The 20,312-nt window shown below is 42.0% G+C and overlaps 1 protein-coding gene across 1 annotated transcript; it reads left to right on the top strand.

Moving 5' to 3' along the window:
• Positions 1-7,664: 7,664 nt before the first annotated feature.
• On the top strand, positions 7,665-14,095 carry LOC139329270 (SH3 and cysteine-rich domain-containing protein 3-like). Its single transcript, XM_070959474.1, has 12 exons — positions 7,665-7,720; positions 8,127-8,205; positions 9,725-9,881; positions 9,986-10,083; positions 10,192-10,273; positions 10,583-10,680; positions 11,020-11,083; positions 11,472-11,521; positions 11,602-11,705; positions 11,879-11,930; positions 12,787-12,924; positions 13,997-14,095. The coding sequence occupies exons 1-12, from the start codon at positions 7,704-7,706 to the stop codon at positions 14,093-14,095; spliced, it is 1,038 nt and encodes a 345-aa protein (XP_070815575.1). The 5' UTR covers positions 7,665-7,703.
• Positions 14,096-20,312: the final 6,217 nt, after the last annotated feature.

The raw sequence follows: 20,312 nt of genomic DNA, 5'->3' as shown, positions 1-20,312 counted from the left end.
CCCTATCTCTAAGGGAGCGCACCGCCACCCTGCGGAGGAAACTCATTTCAGCCGCTTGTATCTGGGACCTCGTTTTTTTTTGGTCATGAGCGTAGGTGAGGGTAAGAACGTAGATTGACCGGTAAATCGAGAGCTTCGCCTTTCGGCTCAGCTCCTTCTTCACCATGACGGATTGGTACAGCGACCGCATTACTGCAGCCACTGCACCGATCCGCCTGTCAATCTCACGCTCCATCCTTCCCTCACTCGTGAACAGGATCCCAAGATACTTAAACTCCTCCACTTGAGGCAGGAACTCTCCCCCAACCTGAAGGAAGCAAGCCACCTTTTTCCGGTCGAGAACCTGACTCTCATCCCAGCTGCTTCACACTCGGCTGCGAACCGCCCCAGCGCATGCTGAAGGTCCTGGCTCGAGGGAGCCAACAAGACAACACCATCCGCAAAAAGCAGAGACGAAATCTGGCGGCTCCCGAACCGAACCCCCTCCGGCCCCTGGCTGCACCTAGAAATTCTGTCCATAAAAATGATGAACAGAACCGGTGACAAAGGGCAGCCCGAGTCCAACATGCACCAGGAACAGGTCCAACAATTTCATTTATTGATTATTATTTTTTGTGATCAAATTTTATACATAAATTTTAAATTTTATTAGCAATGCAGACATATAATCAGAAATTTAGATTTTTTTTGGGGGGGGGGGGGTGTTTTTGCTCTCTTTTTTTTTGTTGCATCATCCATCCATCCATCCATCCATCCATTTTCTGTACCGCCTATCCCTTTCAGGGTTGCGGAGGAGCTGGAGCCTATCCCAGCTGTCAACGGGCAAGAGACAGGGTACACCCTGGACCGGTCGCCAGTCGTTTGCAGGGCAACATATATAGACAGACAACCATTCACACTCACACTCACACCTAAGGACAATTTAGAGTCACCAATTAACCTAATGAGCATGTTTTCGGTCTGTGGGAGGAAGCCGGAGCACCCGGAGAGAACCCACGCATGCACGGGAAGAACATGCAAGCTTCACACAGAAAGGCCCCGCCCGGGGATCGAACTGGCAACCTTGCTGTGAGGCACGCACACTACCTGCTGCGCCACCGTGCAGCCCTTTATTGCATCAATTCATTAAAAAAGTTACCATGTTGGGGGAGGTGGTTATTCATGCTTCAACCATTGTCATTTAAGTTTGTCACTGGGTCTTCAAATTGGCCCAGAACTGCTTGATCCTCTTCAGGAGAGAGGGCCTTTTGGTCTGTGTATCCTGATCCTGAGTTGAAGCTTTTATTCTGTTGCTCTTCTCATTCTTGTCTTCTCCATGTAACTCAGCAGGAGTGGAGTTCAACTCACTGGAGTGTGCAGAGCATTTACTGGTTGTGACTTCAGGAGCTGAGGAGGGTTTGTGTTCAGTTGACAGCTCTCGTGCATTGGGATGGACCTTATTTTTCTGCATGTTAAAAAAGCGGCTCCTCAACTGTGACTTCTTCTTGTGGACTTGTTTTGGTGTAGTTGCAGTCTCAAGGGGCTCCACAACTGAATCTGTGATGACGCATTTCATGGCATTGATAATTCTTGCCAACACGCCCTTGCATGCTCTGCAACTTTGGAACTGGCAGCAGGTAGCAGCATGTTCACAGGAGGATAGTTCATTCAGTGAAACCTGTATGATCTCTGACATTATAGAGATGACCTCATCAGTGACTGTTCTCACAATGGCCTCTGTGACTTTTGGTGTCAAGCTATCAGCTGAGCATGCACCATCATCACAGAGATCCATGTCAAAGGAGCCTTTCAAACTCCTGTCTGTGCTGTCCTCAGTGAGGCGAAGCATCTGCCTAATAAGCTCTGGGTACACCATCTGGGTAAGTGCATCTGTTCCACATACAGGAGAAGAAGTGGACCTCTTGGTCGAGGCACTGTGTGGGGGAGCAGATTTATTGAGGTCCTTTGACAAAGTATCAATGATTGTCTCTACGACAATCCCCAGCACCTCTGCTCCCATGTCAGTCAGCTTCTTCTTCACATCCGCATTAAAAACAGACCTGCTTATATCCCTTCCCTCCTCTTCGGTAAGCCCATCAAAGAATCTGGTGATGATGGTGTACAAGATGGCTTTCGAGCCAGTGAGTTTGCCTAATATTTCATTGTCCTCATGACAACCTTCAGGATGTCTGTCCTGTTCTGACAGTCCTGGGGTTGAGTCCTCTGTGAGTGTAGACCTCTTCCCGTCCTGCTGTGGTAGTTCCAAGGGGACATTTTTCAGGCATGATGTCTCAGTAGCCTTCATGCGCTGTTCTTTAGCCACCTTTTTTCTTGTTTTCAATTTGGTATGCTTCAATGCAGGCTCCAGGCTCTTATACATCCTGCTGTCATGTCTGTGTACAGATTTTGTATCTGTCCTGTCAGAGACACAACTCTTCTGTGCACTGACAGTCAAGATGGTCTCACAGATGTCCTTGTCGTCCTCTCGCAAGGATGTCCTCATCTCAGTGGAGGACATCTCCCCAGGAAATGGAGCTACTGATATCTTCAAATGTGTTTTGCTGCTGGGTGATGAGACGGCCTCATCCTGATGTTCTGTTGCCAGCAGCACAGGGGAGGGTCCAGGTGTTGCAGCCATGTCTGTATCCGGCTCTGCTTTCTCAGCACCCCTGATGTCCTCACTGGAGCTGACTGAGGCAGTTTGAGATGTTTCTTCAGGATTGAGCGTCCCTTCTGGGAGCTCTGCAAACCGTTGCCGGAGGCCAAAAAATACATTCAAATAGCACTCCACTTTTTCTTGGGTGGAATAGGCTGCTGGAGAGTCATCAGCCTGTAACTTTGGGTGTTCCTCAGCCTTCCACATGGAGATACGTCGCATCATCCTAGTGGTGTCGGCAACAGCCCGATTATTTATATTTGTGACAAATGAGCTGGAAATCTCATCAAGCGCCGCCTCATCATATTTGCAATCTTCTTTGTTCTCCATTTCGAAAAGAATATATCTGAGTTATACTACAGTACTGTCAGTTCGTTTGCTGCTGATAAGTTGTCTGGCTGTAATGACTTGATCGATTGAATTCATAGCTTTGACGGCTTTGATTCGATGGCTTTGATTTGACGGCTTTGATTTGATGGCTTTGATTTGATCACTTAGACACATGACACGCATTTGCGCGTGCAATCGTGCACGTCACGCGATGACGTCACAAAACAGCTTTGACATGATGCTTGGATCACATACGCATGTGTCACGCATTCGCGCGTGCAATCGTACACGTCAGGTGATGACGTCACAAAACATCTAAAATGCGGGCGTCTATCACAGTCCAGTTAGCGGTGCTTCACAGGAAAAATCAACGTTCCGTCAATAAACACTTCAAAAAATATTATATCGGTTCAACTGTAATTTATTGTCATCGTGTAATAGTGTGATCAGGCCCGGAGTGGCTAATCGGGACGACCGGGACAATTCCCGCTGGGCCGGTCCGATGTTTGGGCCGTGAGGGCCGGCGTTCACTTTTTTCTTTTGGCCGGTGTTCAGTCATGTCACTGGTTTGATCGTGTATTCTGCTACACTCGGTCAGTGGTGTTTGAAAGATGGAAAATACGAAGAGCAAGGGTGGCGCGGAGAAGGCAAGAAGCAAAAAGAGGAAAGCTCTGGAAACAGAAGCAGCCAAATGTGCTAAAATTGGCAACTTTTTCAGTAAAACGAGCTCGCGATTGGAAACGACAAATGAGGACGATGAAACGGGCACGGCAAGATGTTGAACTTTGCCTGCAAACCACCGTTCAAGTTAAATTAATTATCATGTCAATGAATTGTGCAGCGTTGTGGCATATAACATAACGTTATTTAAATTATAGTATGATGCGACGCCACATAACTGGGAAACTTGGCTTGTAGCCCCTTTAGAGTCAGAAGCAAGATCCAGCACCAAGCACCAGCCATGAGCCCTCAAGTCCAGAGTGGGCAGGTAGGATTGCTCGTTGAGTGAATATTTTTACAATTAATAGAATGAAGAGTAAAGTGTAGACCTGCTCTATATGAAAAGTGCCCTGAGATGCTAGATGATTCAGCACTGCATTAATCACACTGACCTGAATTGATCAGAAGGCTTTGTAAAAAGGGGAGATTTGCACTGATAATTATGACCATTTTTAAAATGTGATTTAGTGTGGGAAGCAGAGCCAAGAGCCAGTAGTGATGAGGGGATTACACCTGTCAGTACGGAAGGAACAGGTGAGCTGTTGTAACAACAAGCAAGCATTAGTTGCAATAAAACCACTTTCTATGCCCAAACGATCACTTATTGAACAGAATATAGATTCAGATATTGTTGAAAAGCTTGTGTTGTAAAGAATAATGTTGAGGTTGTGCACTCATGTTGATATAAGTCTACATTGTGAAGGAACCCTTACTTGCACTGAATTGGAAATATTTTAGTAAAATACACTCAATTACAAGGCTTTACATAACAGTGCACTGCTGTAGACTTAAAATGTATACATGATTTTAAAGATAATAGGTCGTGATCTAAAGTGGGCCGGTCTGAGGCATGAAACTCCAGGGCTGAAAATGAGTCCCACTCTGGCCCTGAGTGTGATGAACCATTGTTAAATGTTTGCCTAATTACAATTTCATTTATTAACTTTATACTACCTATTATTTATATACATTTGGCTAAAATGTCCTAAAAGGCCCGCGGGCTGAATCCGGTCGTATGATTGTCTTAAAATAAAAATCTATGCTGCTTTACAGTGTACACTGACCAAAACCTACATCTCCCACAATGCATGTCAATTTTGTGACCCGCGAAATGACGACATCCTGCCGCTAGTGTGCACTGTTGAGCGGTTTCCTAACAAGCGATAGAGGTGAAAGGATCGACAAGAAGTCGAAGAAAAATGTCCAGGAAAGGAAAAATTGATGCAGAGGGAAGGCAATTTGATGAGAGATGGGAAAGCGAGCGAGTACATGTTTGTACGTCACGAAGAAAAGCCGGTATGTCTTGTGTTGCGAGGCAGTGTCAGTGATGAAAGAACACCATTTACGTCGGCGCTCTGATAACAAACACGGAGCCAAATATGCCACATTTAGACTCGAAGAAAAACACCAAATTGTCAAATGGCAGCAGAATTTCGTTACAAAAGCCACAGCCAAAAATGATGCGGCGGTGAAAACTAGCTTTACTGTGGCCGAAGAAATCGCCCAAGCCTCAGTGTGTTTTTCAGAGCGTGCTGGGGTTGCCACCTTTCAGAAATGAAAGTAAGGGACCCCCACCACAGCTCCTCGCGGGGCCATGACCACCGCGGCCCGCCTCCCGTGGGGTGGGCAACAGTGGCATGTTTTATTTTGTGCCACTGTTTTTAGTAAAGGGGTGATCAAGAAAGCAATTAGTCATACTTAAAGCTTGAAATGCTTTATTACCAGTGAACACATTCTTTATTGTGCAACATTGTTGCATATGAAGTGCTGTTAATTAGGCTACATAAAGCCGTAATTACATGCTTCCCTATTTAACATACGATGAGGAAGATATATAACAAAGTGCCATATGCATACAGTTTAGTTATTGCACAATCAATTAACCTAGTTAATGAGATAGGTCAGATGAGGTCATCCAAACAGTTAAACCACACTAATAAAAGAATTTATGTAATGATCACTAAACACTGTATTCCTCAAAAATATAAACATTTTGACATAGATTACACAGAAAGCTCTACAAACATTTTTAATCTAGGAAATGTATATATATTTAAAAAAAAAAACGTTTCTACGTTTTCTCGACTTTAAAAACTCAACATCCTAAACAATCAATCAAACCACAATAGTCTAATAGTAATCATCTCCACTGATGCTGTCCAGCTAAGGATGTGCCTCTTCCCACTCACGTCTGTACTTTTGCAAGCGTTTTCGCTTTTGAGGACGTGGTGGAGGTACATTATTGGTTCAATACGGGACGCTACATTTATTTGTCAGTTAAAGGACGATTCCGTATTTTACGGGACGGGTGGCAACCCTAGAGGGTGAATTTTCTGGAGCGGTGCGTGTAAAAGGTGTGTGAGCAGGTGAGCCCAGACCAGATACAGACACTGAGTTAGGGAACTGGTAGGAAATATGGCAACACAGCTGGCCGAATAGACCCGCACTCACCAGACTTTTTCATTAGCGGTTCATGAAAATGGCCACATTGCATGATCCACCAAGAGGCTGTGTGTGGAAAGCCTCTGGACCTGGATGATATACTGAGGATACAATGTATGTTTTTGTAAAATGCCACATCTGTCACACGTTCTCAGCAGCTGACAGTTATTTATTGCCCCTTAGTTCTGCCCCTCTCAACTGTGACAACAAGTTTTTAATGTAATAACTTGTGTTTTATAATGTTTGTCTTTGGTTCACTTGAAGCATTTGATCTTTGATTGATGAAGCAATGTTGGTTTCTTCACCTGATAAACTAAAGGGATTTATGTTATAATAACACAACAATCTGCTTACAAATATCTTGACATATATTTAATTTGTTTACAATATTTGTACACTTGAACAAATATAACCAAATGCAGAGACAGTTATTCAACAATATGTTAAGGAGTAGTTACAGTTATACAGTTTGAGGGCACCATAATGCTGATGTGGCCCCGAGTGAAAATGAGTTTGACAGCCTTGTCCTAGGCTGTGTGATTTCACCCTGTTTTCAGACAGAAAACATGGCAACAGCAATGCAGCCCCCACCTGAGATCAAACCAGTGATGTTTGCAAAGCACTCATGCAGGCTTAAATTGAAATAAATGTAGTAATAATCATTGAATAATGTATTATCATAACCTGAGTGAGGAACCTGAAGAACAGCACTGTTTTTGTTTTTTTTAACCACTAAGCTTCTCAGCTTTTTAAGTGCTCAGCTGTCCCAAACAGTCACATGAACGTACACACACCCACATAGACACACATACCCAAATATACACACCCAGGGCTGGGCCGGATCAGCCTGCTGGCATTACTCATCCCAATATCCCACCTGTTGGAAGCTCATTTGGAAAGCTGGGAACATAAAGGACTGAACAACTGTGCTGGTAGAGAAGGCTAGAAAAAGTCCAAAGACGTTTGGCTGCAGGGACCCTTCCTGATGGCACGCAGGGGATAAGAACCACCTCACTTTGACAAGAAGTGGAATTCAAGTGTAACGGTCAGTTTTTTGAATGAATAACCAGAACGATAATCTACTTTAATCTCTTACTAATACTTGCTGGGTGCTTGATAAATGTTGGATCACTGAGTGTTTTCTTGTTCATGTTCTAGCATATAGAACAACATGAGAGGGGGGAACCCTCCAAACCCTCTGTAGATGCATTTAGTTACAAGTGAGTCCTGTTTTAACTTAGCTGAGATCAAGTTGCCTGCCCAGACCAGACATTAGTTGTTTCTGGGTCTTTAAAATGACTGCACAAAAGTGAGACCAAACACATTGAGACCACCTGTGAATCGACATGAATTACTCTAAATATTTTCATCTTTGATCTGATGTTACATTAATTGTAAGATAAGATGACAGGAGGTGCTTTGTTATTAGATACCTGCAGGAATTTCAGAGGCCATTTTTTGTGAATCCCTTTGCAGCAATAGCAGCGATGCTCATGTGGTTTGTGTCTACAGTGCCATCTACTGGACCAGACTTCAAATATCTGGAGGAACTAAACCTCAAGTGACCAGATAACCTATGGCTCATTATGACTCGTAAGTTGAAACTGCAGACAGGAATAAGCATGTTTTCTACTCGTGCACAAATTACAAGTGGTTGTAAGTGTCTTTGTACTTTTTAGGCCAGGTTGCCTGTGTGTGAGGTTGATTTCACTCAAAGGCTTGTGGAATCTTAATATCAGAGATTATGAAGAATGAAAATGCACAGTTGGCAACAAAGTGCAATGTATATGAAAAAATCCAAATAAAGGTAATCTTTTACTATCATATGTCAGAATTACAGAAAGCAAAATTAAAACCCTGAAAAAACACAGTTTGTGGTGTCAGAGGCAGACACTCCTACAGTAAGACCACCGCGGCGATGAGAAGTCTCAGTCACAGGGTGTTTTCTCCATTCCAACATTTGCAACTTGATGTGACATTTGCTCCCCAATGATGACAGGTTGGATGACAAGGACTCTGTGGATATTCATGACAACCCACCTCTCCCTGATAATGTGGTGAAAGAGGAGGACAACACGGTGAGACATCTGATATCCACATCTAACCACGCCTCACACACATCAAGCAGCTGTTTACAGGCACCTGTCCAGAAAGCTGATTAATCAGAGCCAAGTAACTCTGAACAAAGTGTCAGATGCACCAGGAATTAGTGACTGTGATCAGGGGGTGCTGATAATCCCCAGAACACGTGAGAAATACTCCTTCAGTTAAAAGTACTTTCACTGAAAAATGACAATGTGTTCTCTCGAATACTTTCAGCCCAAAATTTCTCTTTTAGCACTTTGATGAATGTGAACCCAGCACAATAAAACCAAAACTATTTGACCAGTTTCACACCACTGCATGAATATTATGCTTTTCTGCAGTATGGTTGAACTGATTCTTATTATATTGATCTGTATTCATTCAGCCTTGGTCCTGAATGTATGGACAGATATCACATCCCCTGTTTTTCTGCTGTCTTGATCTGTGAAAGACTGCTGTGACGGGTTTGAATAAATCAAGCCTAAGCTGGCGAATGTGCTGTTGCATTGTGGTCGGTTTGTTTAGGAATCCTGACAGCTAAATAGAGTTGCAGAATGATGGCGATGTAATGTGTGAACCGTCCCTGGTATTATCAGTTATTGTAGTGTAAATCCACAGCCTGGCGACCACAGGACACCTCTAATCCTGCCAGTGATGGAGAGTCGGAGCCAGTTCGGTCTGTCAGACGTCCCTCTGACTGTGTGTGTGTGTGTGTGTGTGTGTGTGTGTGTGTGTGTGAGTGACATCCTTTTGGCTCTGTTTAACTAGACCGCAGTATATTTAGGAGTAGCAATGTCAAGCTTTGATACATTCAGCTGGGAATTCTGTAGATCTCTGTTGAAGGCTATTTTGAGATTTAAGCCCCTTTCAGTCTATCCCACCTGTGGTTTGTGTGTGTGTGTGTGTGTGTGTGTGTGTGTGTGTGTGTGTGTGTGTGTGTGTTTCTCATGCTGTGGGGATATAGATCTGTTTACACGGTCACATTGTGGGGGCTTGCCTTCCTTCTGGGGACAAAATGCAAGTGTCCATAAGGTAAATCACTAAATTTTGGGGTGAAGATTAAGGTCAAGTTTCGGGTAAGGGTATGCACAACGTGCGTGCATGCACAACAAACTCCCAGTATCATGCAGAATTACAACTCAATTAGCAAAATAAAAGTGTAAAAGAAAAGATACGGTAGTTTTGACACACGTGTGTGTCCGATGTCGTTGTTCATGGCTCTGGCTGATGTGAGACGGTTTGTGTGACAGACTCCATGTGACTCAGACCGCAGGGTGGTTCAGTATTAATAGAATCGTTCTCATAGAAACGTGTCAGGCTGTAGGTGGCGCAGGATACTGGGATGGTTTGGATTAAATAATTCAACTTCACTCAGTTCAATAATAAATAAATAATAGTAATGAATAATATATTTAATGTTTGACCTCATCAGCTTCATTGATTTTTGTAAATATAAGCTCATTCTGAATTTGGTGCAGCATCATGCGTTTTGCCTTCCTCACCTTTCTCCAGGTGTATTTCGTCTATGACGAGGAGATCGAGGAAGAAGAGAAAGATGACCCACCTCCTGCAGAACCAGTCAAACCAGTCAACGACAGACCTCACAAGTTCAAGGACCACTACTGCAAGAAACCAAAGTTTTGCGACGTCTGCGCACGCATGATCGTTTGTGCGTCCATCTTTTTTCCAAACAAGTGGACTTCAGTGCATTGTGATCTTTACAATGAGTTTTCCAGATGTAATTTTTCTTTTCTTTTTTTCTTTTCTCTTCAGTAAACAATAAGTTTGCATTGAGATGTAAGAACTGCAAAACCAGCATCCACCACCAGTGTCAGTCCTATGTTGAGTTCCAGAGGTGTTTCGGCAAAATTGTGAGCTTCATGTTACAAAGTTCATCTGGTTTCAATTCAAAAATGCACCGCAGAGATTTTTTTTCCAATATATTTATTGCTCAAGCTCATCTCATGTCCTCTTTTTAGCCTCCAGGATTCAGAAGAGCCTACAGTTCTCCTCTCTACAGCAGCCAGCAGAATGCCACAGTTTCACAGCTGCTGCCCTTTTGTGAGTCCAACAAATGTACATTTTTCTGCATAAAGAGAAATTCCACCTTAAAGCCAAGTTAACTATTCATCGTCTTAATCCTGGACAATTCGTTTTGTAAATTTGCATCAATGTGCATAATTGTTTCCAGGCCAGTTTGTAACCTTGTCATGAAAGAAGCATATTTGCCACATATACTGTTGATTTTATCATCTTTATTTGTGTACATTTTGGCCACAATTGATCAGATTTAAGTACTTCCTATTGGAACGTTTCAAGTTCTGCATCCATGTCTTCTCTGTTTGTCGATTGCCGATGTTTGATTGGCAGCACAGTCAAACCGCACTGACCCTGTGTTTGAGACGCTGCGTATCGGTGTGATCATGGCCAACAAGGAGCGTAAAAAAGGGTCAGAGGACAAGAAGAATGTGAGTGAATAAAAAAGACGTTATCCAGCACACACAATGAAATCATTTCATGTTTCAAAACCCCTGTTGAATATAACTGTTTCACCCCCTATGAACCAGGGTCTAGACTTTCATGTATGGTAACCCAAACTCTAATTTTAGGTAGATTTAAGTTATCAGGTTGGTTCATATGAAATTCTTGTAAATAATTTTATTTTAAATGTTTACTTTATATATTGTCACAGTGCATTATATTTCATTTTTTTCCACTTTCATCTTTAAATGTATTTCTTTGTTTGATTTGATCCTTAGTGTTAACAGTGAGTTCTATATTATTGTTGTTTATCCTAAATCGTTCAGATGATGATGATGATGGAGGATGATGAGTCCCAACCCAAACAGGAGGATGAAGGAGGTGACGGAGGTAAGGGCGTTCATGAGTAGCTGACAGCATTGAGAAGGGTCGAGACTCAATGTCCTGTTGTTTAACTGCATGTTCCAGGTTTGAGTCCAGCTCGGGACCTTCACTATATGTCACCTCCCACTGTCTCCACGCTCGCTTTCTCTCTTCAATGTTTGACAAATGGCTGACGAAGGTCCCTTTTACGTCGATATGATGCTCTGTTAAATTGAATTTCCTTGGAGCCATGATTACACTATGCAGATCTTTAGTCTGACTATTTTCAACCAGCACCTGCAGAAGTTTTTTGGATGTGCAGAGCAGCAGGAATACCATCAAATATTCTCTACAGTAATAATGCAAAGGTGAATAATTTCTCCTTGTCTCATATTTATTGTGTCATGTGTCCTAGCAAACACAGAAGGAGACAAAAGAGGAGACAAGGCTCCTGCTGATGACAAGGTCAGAGATGACGATCATATTGATGACATCAGTTAAAATAACAGTGGTGATAAGGACAATCGTATGTTTGTGATTATCAGAGCAGAAAACCTCAGCCGGGGAAGATCGGCGTGTTCAGTCAGTCCCACTACTATCTGGCTCTGTACCGCTTCAAAGCCATAGAGAAAGATGACCTGGATGTTCAGTAAGCCCCCCTCCATCACCTCAACTAATCTCTCTCAGTGTGTCTCTCTGCTTGTTTTTCATGCTGTCTTTCTTCTTGGCTGTCTCACTCACACAAAAACATACTTGTTTGTGTCTTTATATAGTATTTAAATATTAAAATCCGCCTTGACAAACATCCTGTTTGTTCCCAAGTGCTGGCGACCGTATCACAGTGATAGATGACTCCAATGAAGAATGGTGGAGGGTAAGTCCCACATTTGTTACTCACACTGATGTCAAGGTGATCTTTTCATTTCTGCTCTCCAAAAGTTCTAAAATTTCACAAATATCCAAAAAGGTTGAGGATCAGTTAAGTTGATTCATTTTTGGTCTGGGCCTTTTTGCCATTAGTTGTTGATGATCGTCATTTTTTGAGCCACACCAATTATGATGTGTTCATGTGCTGCAGGGAAGGTCCAACTCCTGTGACTTCCAAGTCAGTTACTTCAGAGCGTTGTGTTGCAATGTTTATGCAGCTGTAGTCAATCGACAGTCAAAGGACAACAAATAAAGAACAATGTAAACCATGAGTCGAAGAGCTCCTCCTTCAGTGTTGAGCCTCTGGTTCAAAGTGTTACTTTTTAAAAATCCAGGAACATAAATGAATCATTTGCAGCCTCTGCACAAAAGGGTAAACAGGCTTTATCTTTACTCGAACATCATTTCATGTAGGCTGTGTGATACGACTGTCAGACAACACAAACCCTTCCTGCACCTGACTGCATGGACGTTGCACTTGTTGTGCTGTCACTGGTTTGTGCTTGAAATCTTCAACCTGTACAAACATTGTGGCCTGTAAAATTGTTATAATTCTCCCAAATTATTCACTGTAATCACATTCTGAATAAATCAGACCCAACAGATAGACTGTGTAGTCATCGGACCTTGACGCTCATGTGTCTGAAAGCTTGTTTAAATTGTTGTGAGAGAGGTATGTTTTCTGTAATATTGCATTGCTGCTCAGCTTTCAGAGCCACACAGGACATTATATTAACGTTTGAGTAATCTAAATGAGAAACTGGGGTTGCAGCACCTCACGGTTCAAGCTTTTGCTCCACCAGGGGAAGATCAGGGAGAGGACAGGCTTCATACCTGCCAACTACATCATCCGAGTACGAGCAGGAGAGAGGGTCTACAAGGTGACACGCTCCTTCGTTGGCAACAGAGAGATGGGCCAAATCACTCTGAAGAAAGACCAGGTTAACACACACACACACACACACACACACACACACACACACACACACACACACACACACATTACAGCCTGAAGCACTGTCTGACAAGTTATCAGATTAATTCTCCATAGATTGTTTGCTTAATTAAAGCCTAAATTAATCCACTGACTTACATAAACCAGAGAATTGAGGTTATCCATCTGTTGTGTGTTGATCCGGAAGAGGAAGGTAACAACAACAACACACTGTGCCCTCCAGTTTAATGAACGAAACATTGATTAGCTGTTCATGTAAATACATTATGTGTTTTAACATGACAAGTATAGACACACACACACACACAAGTATATGTCATGTTGACGTGAAGAGATAAATGTCGTAGTATCCTTGATTTACGTGCAGTCACTGACGTTACACCTCACAGCTGTTTAAATTTAACCCTTGCTATAAATCAACCTGAAAACTAACTTTTGCTCTGAAAACTATATAGTGGCACACATTGCTGTCGACTACAGTATTTGTTTTAACAAATACTAAGAGCTTGGTCTGTACCAGCTCTATATGGAAAGTGTCCTGAGACAACTTCTGTTGTGATTTGGCGCTATACAAATAAAATTGAATTGAATTGAATTGAAAATTGAATTAAATCTGCGCATCAGGATTTAACGCTAAATGTGCTAAATCCTGGTTTAGTCAAACTATGGGATCCAACTAAACACTCTTGAACCTACTCAGAAGGCGGGAACGACACATCATGGTCAGATATAATGTGTTAGAATGGAGACATTATATAATTTGCTCTACGTTTTGCTCACATGCAGTCCTCCCTACAGGCCTCAAACATGTTTTACATGCACATTTCTATTCTTGCTCACTATTGAGACTTGTTCTTCTTGTCTTATCTATAATTCTGCCACTGCACACTCTCCATTGTTGAATTGCAGATTATTTCTGTCAGTAGATTTGTTGTTGATAAGCCACCATGTAACATGGACCAAAAACACACTTGTGTCCAGTCAAGCATCAAGGAAAACACAGCCTATTGCATAAGATGATTAACAAATCTAAGTGTGCTTGTTGTGTGTGTCCTCAGATCGTGGTGAAGAAGGGTGAGGAGGTAAACGGCTACCTGAAGGTCAGCACAGGAAGGAAGCTCGGCTTCTTTCCTGCAAACCTGCTGCAGGAGATCTGAGGAGGACCAGCAGGCATCGCGGGAGACCTCCAGCCAGCACTCATCTCAGCGTTAATCACACTTTATCCTCAAGTTTTAATTTCAACACACGTTGGTATTTTCCTTTTCTTGTTTGGAAATTCACATCTGACCTTACGAAGCCTGTGTGCAGAATATGTTTTGATGGATTTACTCAGTAAGCACAGCATGTGTTAAATGGGCAGGTTCGGCCCACCAAATCTTCAAATGAGTTATTATCCAACAAGACTGTACAGTACACAGGTCACTTCACTGCTTTGTATCTCTGATGTGTCACAGAAAGTCACTTCTAATTTTGCAGGACTTGCTACAATTTGATGAGTTTTTAAGTTCCCATATTTTTAAATAGCATAGCAAGTGTGTTAAACTCCTGTATCACTACAATATACAGTGTGTATTAAGCATGTATTTGTGCTAACAATTAAAAAAGAGATTGGTAATGATGTCATCTCTTCCGGTAAAATTGCCTGTAACTTTTTTTTTTGCACCATCATTGAGTCACGTATGAGAATAAGTCACAAATGCAACAGACTCAGTTACTGTAGCTCCCATACATTTATTTTTCCTCTATTCAAACTTATCAGCACACGTGTGTCTCTTTCCATCAGTTCCTGTCATGACAACAGTGGGAGACAAGACTTTCTTAGGTGATCATTATTTGAGTGTGTTCCATTATGCCGACTTGTTATGTGTGTGTGAGAGAAAAAGAAACAGACAAAGAGGTGAATCTGTGAAAAGGTGCTGAAGTTGTTATCACTTAGATATGGCTGTCAGTCACAGTGACGGGACGAACGCTTTCATTTCCTCACATGAACAAATGAGACATTCAAGTGAGATGGAGGCATTTCCAGAACTTCAAAAGAATGCGGAGCTATTTTCTGTAGCTGCCCTGAGTGCAGTGTAATTAGCCATATGGAGCACCATGGGGACGGGCTGCTATGTAAAAGGACAGCTCGGAGATCAGGAATGCAGGCAGTGGCGTCGGTGCGTCCGCGGAGACATTCCATTAGTAACTACAGGCCTGAGTAACACAACACCTAGACAGACAGCGACAGGTTCACTTTGCTTTCTCTTTTTTTTTCTTTTTCTTTTGTTGGTATTGCAATAAATCCTTCCTTTAATTCTTGTTCTTTCACTATTTATTTGTCTATGTTAGATTGATCTTCTCGTTCATACCTCTTTGTTTCTGTTTGTGTTTATTTCTCCCTGGTTTCCTCATGCTCACACGCTCAGCGGCCACACGCAGATGATGAGCTGCCTGGTCACGCCTTCCTCCTCCTCTGGAGTCTGTCAAGAGGAAAGGAGCAGCATGGCCCGAGTCGGTACCACCGCCAGGCTTCAGCAGTTCTCTGATTGGACAACCGAGCACCCTTTCAGACACGGGTCACTTCCCCTTGGGAAACAGCCTCTGCTTCATGCCGCTCTGGACCGAGGGACCGCGTGGAAGATATCACAGCTGCCATGTTGTCATCTCTGACCCCTTGACCCTGCCACTCCAGATAGGCAGGAGGGAGGAGGGTTGCCAAAATGTTTGTGGATTTCTGTGGGTGGATGATTTTAAATGTGGTGTGTGTGTGTGTGTGTGTGTGTGTGTGTGTGTGTGTGTGTGTGTGTGTGTGTGTGTGTGTGTGTGTGTGTGTGTGTGTGTGTGTGTGCAAGAGGGCAGGGGTATGGAGGGGGCGGTGGCATGATGCTGTGGCAATGAATCTATTCAATTCAAGAGAATTTCTTTTTTATTGGAAACGTGAAAGCAAGTGCAAATCTTAGAGTCCAGTCGCAGACAAACTTTAAGTTTTATTTGAGTTATATTTATTTTTTTCTGGTTAGAAACAAAAATATGGCTGAAAAGTTAAAGGGGCTCATTTCTAACCTCTATTGTACAGACATTTTCTAGAACAATATTCACAGTTAATCTCAAATGAAGGTTCACTTTCGTGCTTGTTCTGGAGCTTTCGGCCACATCCCATGGTCCCCTGGGGCAAGTGGAGTTTGTTTTGTTGCCATGGAAACGTTCTGCAGATGTTCAGACCTTCATATGATGCTGAACCTCTGCATCTTCACGTCCATGTTGGTCTGAAAGTTGAGCTTTGCGGTTCTTAACCATGGAAACAGTTTGAAAGTTTATACATGCACACTTCCATGGCAACAGCCACAGCTGGAGCTTAAACTCATTTTCACTACACCGAAGACGTATGTGGATTATGTAACAGAAAAAATCAAGAAATTTGTCTTTTTTTCCCCATTGAGTCAAAGAGTTAATTAGGATCTAACTTGATCTCTGCTAGAAAGATGTTTGGGCCGGCAAAGATGTAAGATTCTGTTTTCTAATACCGATGCTGTAAAAGGATTTCAGCAGCAGATCTTCAGAACATCAGAAAATACACGAGTATTTTCAACAGTTTCAACTAAATGCACTGCCGACTGCAACGTGTATATCTTGTGTAGTTCTAGCACTTTTAAAACCAGCAAGGTGCAATAAAAAGTTGTGAAAGAGAAAATCTAAATCTACTTTACTTTTAGATAACGATCTGAATTTTCACGTGTAAAACCAACACATATTGCTTTAAGTGTTTTACATACTGAGTTACAATGAGCTGTACTGAGACACAGTTAACATGTAATGGTGATTTTACCCAACAGAGGTCCCTGTTGTACTAGATATCGAGCAAAACGCACTGAAATTCTCACTGAACCGACTTTACACAGTGCAAGGAGTGTGTTCATTGTGAGAAATAGTTGTGAAGCTGATGTGCAGTCTGTCCAGGCCAAAGGATCACAGGCTTGCAAGAGGGAGGAAATTTGTTTTTAATGTTAATGATCATTTGGTTTTAAATAGCTGTGCAGAGATGCTGGATTAATTTGGTCTCTAAAAATCAGAAGATATCCCATATTTCCATAGTATTCAAGCAATTTTCTGTTCATATAATGCAAGACATTTAATAGGCGGTCATCAGTATCAGCAGTTCGCACCAGATTCAGTGATCGAATTAGAGTTAAAGGTTCAATAGCCTTCCTCTCTTTATTATGTACAGTATCTCAGCCATGGGTGCAGTTGGGGGCTGTGCACACAGCTTGTTACTTTCAATGAGTAATGTGTGTGAAATGCCAGTTTATGCACATGTTTGAAAAGCATTGTGCAGCATTGCTACTTTGTGAGGTGTCAAACTTCACTTGTGGATGTGCAAAAAGAGACGCATCCCTTTTTAAGAGTGCAGGCTCTGCATCATCTCATTGACCGACCACATTCAGAATCACATTTAGCATCCAGTCGAAGAGAAAATCCATCTTCCCTCCACCAGCCGCTGAGAAATGTAGCAATGTGTGAGGAAAAATAATAACATAAAACTATATTAGAGATCCTCTTTGCCTAGCAGAGAAGGTATTGATCTTTAGAGAAATGTTTCTTCCACGGGCCAGTGCTAAAGCTGCTTCTTCTCCCAGTCCTCGAAGCAACAAAACAACATTTCAGACCTTTTACAAAGCTTAGGGAGCGGATTTATTTTTAGAAAGTTTTCTACTCTCTTGCTCTCTCTCTGTTTTTGTGACGTGTGTGTGCGTGCAATTGTGTGAATGTGTATCAAATCCCATATTTCCCGACAGAACCTCTGAAGTGTTAAATTAAAGCCCTGACATGATTCTTTTAATAACTGTCGCAGAATACCACTCCTTTTATTTCTTTCCGTTTTTTCAGTGAGGCACCGAAATTCAATTATCTAATCTGATTTGTACGATTATTAATCTCAATTACTCATGCATTCAAAATGATTTTTTGACCGCAGCCTTGTATGTTACACACTGGTGTCTTTTTAAAGTGGAATGTAATGAGGTATGGTGATGGTTGGAGATAGGCTCAGTGCAGGGCAGGGGTCAGTCATATGGACTATGGAGACAGGTAAAGAGATGGAAACAATTTCCTGTCTGGCACCATTAAACAATTCAAGGTGTTTATATGCACCAGCTGCCAAAGAGAGACCACAGGGGACGACGGTGGCAAGATACTGGCAGCCCATTACCACGGTGCAGTAGATGTCTGCGTGTGTGTTTTCAGCTCGTCTGTCCATCCATCTGTGCGTGTAGATGGAGACCAGGACGGACAGACAGAAAGTGCTGGTCTATACATGGATTTCATGCTTGTGTAAGAATAAATTAAAGATGGTGATGACACACACACATATAAAGAGAAAGACAAGTTTACTGAGTGAGTCCCAAGGCCCAGAGAGAGAGAGGGAGGGAGGGAGGGAGAAAAGGCTGGAGAGAAGACTGCAGGGTTGGAACCAATTAGGCCAGGAGAGGCTCCCTCCACCTGCACTGCGAGGCCCCCGGGGGAGAGCCCTAGTGACAAGATGAGGGATCATCATCATTACCATTATTTATTTGCTAAGCAGAGGCCGACTCTGGGGCCAATCCTAATAGGATTCCCGAATTACAATGAGCGTCTTGTTTTTGGGGCACGGAAGATGCTCAAGGAGGAGGGGAGGGTTAATGCATGGATAAAAGCGAGCATACATTTGGAAATACCAGCAGCAAATACGACCAGTTTATGCTTACATAAATGCCTTTTAATCAATTATGCAGACCGAATATGAGCTCCGAAACTATCATAAATAATATATCTAATATATATTACATATATAAACTAAATAAATAATATAGAATAACTGTCACTGTTGTATTTGTATTTGTATTTGTATTTGTATTTGTATTTGTATTTGTATTGGGGGGTGGGTGGGGGGGGGTCCCTGTGTCCCTTAGAGAGCTTTGGCCCATGCATTGACACATTGCATGGGAAATCAGGCAATAGAAACATACTGGACTTGACTACTTGAGTTGCTTTTTCACGTAATAACATATTTTGATTCTACTTCAATCTCTGGTAAAGCGTTACGCTTCCAGAGGAGGTAGTCCAATTTAAATTTCCCTTTAAAACTCGTCGAGCACTCAAATAAAGAAAATCTGTCCATCAATTTGCAGACAACATCTGTGCTTTAGGGAGTGTTTGGTTAGTGGTGGACATATTGAAATGCTTATAGTTATGACACATTAGCTCTAGCACAGTGCTCACAGTAAACCATTTATTTTCTCCCAGTCTTATGGTTTCATATGTGTATTCAGTATTTCAGGTAGGTAGCCTGATTACAATAATATTAGCCATTCAAAATTAAAATTAGCCATTCAAAAAAACAGAAACACAGGAAAATGTGCAAGTAAACATCGTGGAAAAAACAGAATTCATTATACTTCAGATCCAAAGTAATCATATCTTAAAAAATAAATAACTCAATAAAAAATCCCGTAGGTTAGTGTCTGAGGAGCGGAACTACAGATTATGCTATTTCCCCCCCTACGCAGGTCACATTGATGTAACAGGAAGTGGAGGTAAAATGGAGGTTAGAATAGGTAACATAAAAAATGAGATTTTTCTTCCTGTTGACCAAGTCTCAACACCAGTGGTAGGAAGCCAGATAATGCAGTACCAGAGGAGACAGTTTCGCTCCTATCAAGTGCAACAAGTGAGGAAAATCAGCCGTTGATGGACATCAGTGACTGCTAAGCTAATTGCTAACGTTAGCGTTGGTCAGGGGACGGGCCCACCGACTCCTTTTGCTGTTGCCTTGGAGATGTTGGGACTTTCAAGTCAAGTTACTCATACAATACAAGGTTAACGGTTCTCATTTATGAAGTAATTTAACATACAGACTGTAGGGAACATAAAATAATGTCGAGGCAGATGCTGAAAAGTTATTCCTGTCACTGTCTGCATGGGAATAACGTTCAGATTAGCATTAGCTAGCCATCACTGAGCTCCCTGTCACATGTGAAAACTTGTTTTACCAGTGAAGGAAGAAATATTAATTCATCATTTATTATTTCAATTCTGTAAAAAGACCACAACAACAGTGTGAATTTACGTTGTTTTGAATTCAAAACGTAGCTTAGCTCCATAAAAGTACAGGAAAACCATTTCTTTTTTTTTTTTTATTATTATGCACTTAAATGAAGGAAATGAATAACAATACTGCCACCAAAAAATGAAAGAAACTCAATTTATTAATTAGTTAAAATATTAAGCTTTCCTGTGTTAGCTTGTAAGAATGCATAAACTACACACAGGTACATTTGCGTCTATATACCCGTAAAAACACACTCTGATATACACAGGCTAATTATTCATATAGTTTGTATATTCACATCCCTTTAA

Source organism: Chaetodon trifascialis, chromosome 3 (assembly GCF_039877785.1).
Source record: "Chaetodon trifascialis isolate fChaTrf1 chromosome 3, fChaTrf1.hap1, whole genome shotgun sequence".
Lineage (NCBI taxonomy): Eukaryota > Metazoa > Chordata > Actinopteri > Chaetodontiformes > Chaetodontidae > Chaetodon > Chaetodon trifascialis.
Note: the sequence above shows the minus strand (reverse complement) of the source record. Positions and strands in the feature narration are given on the sequence as shown.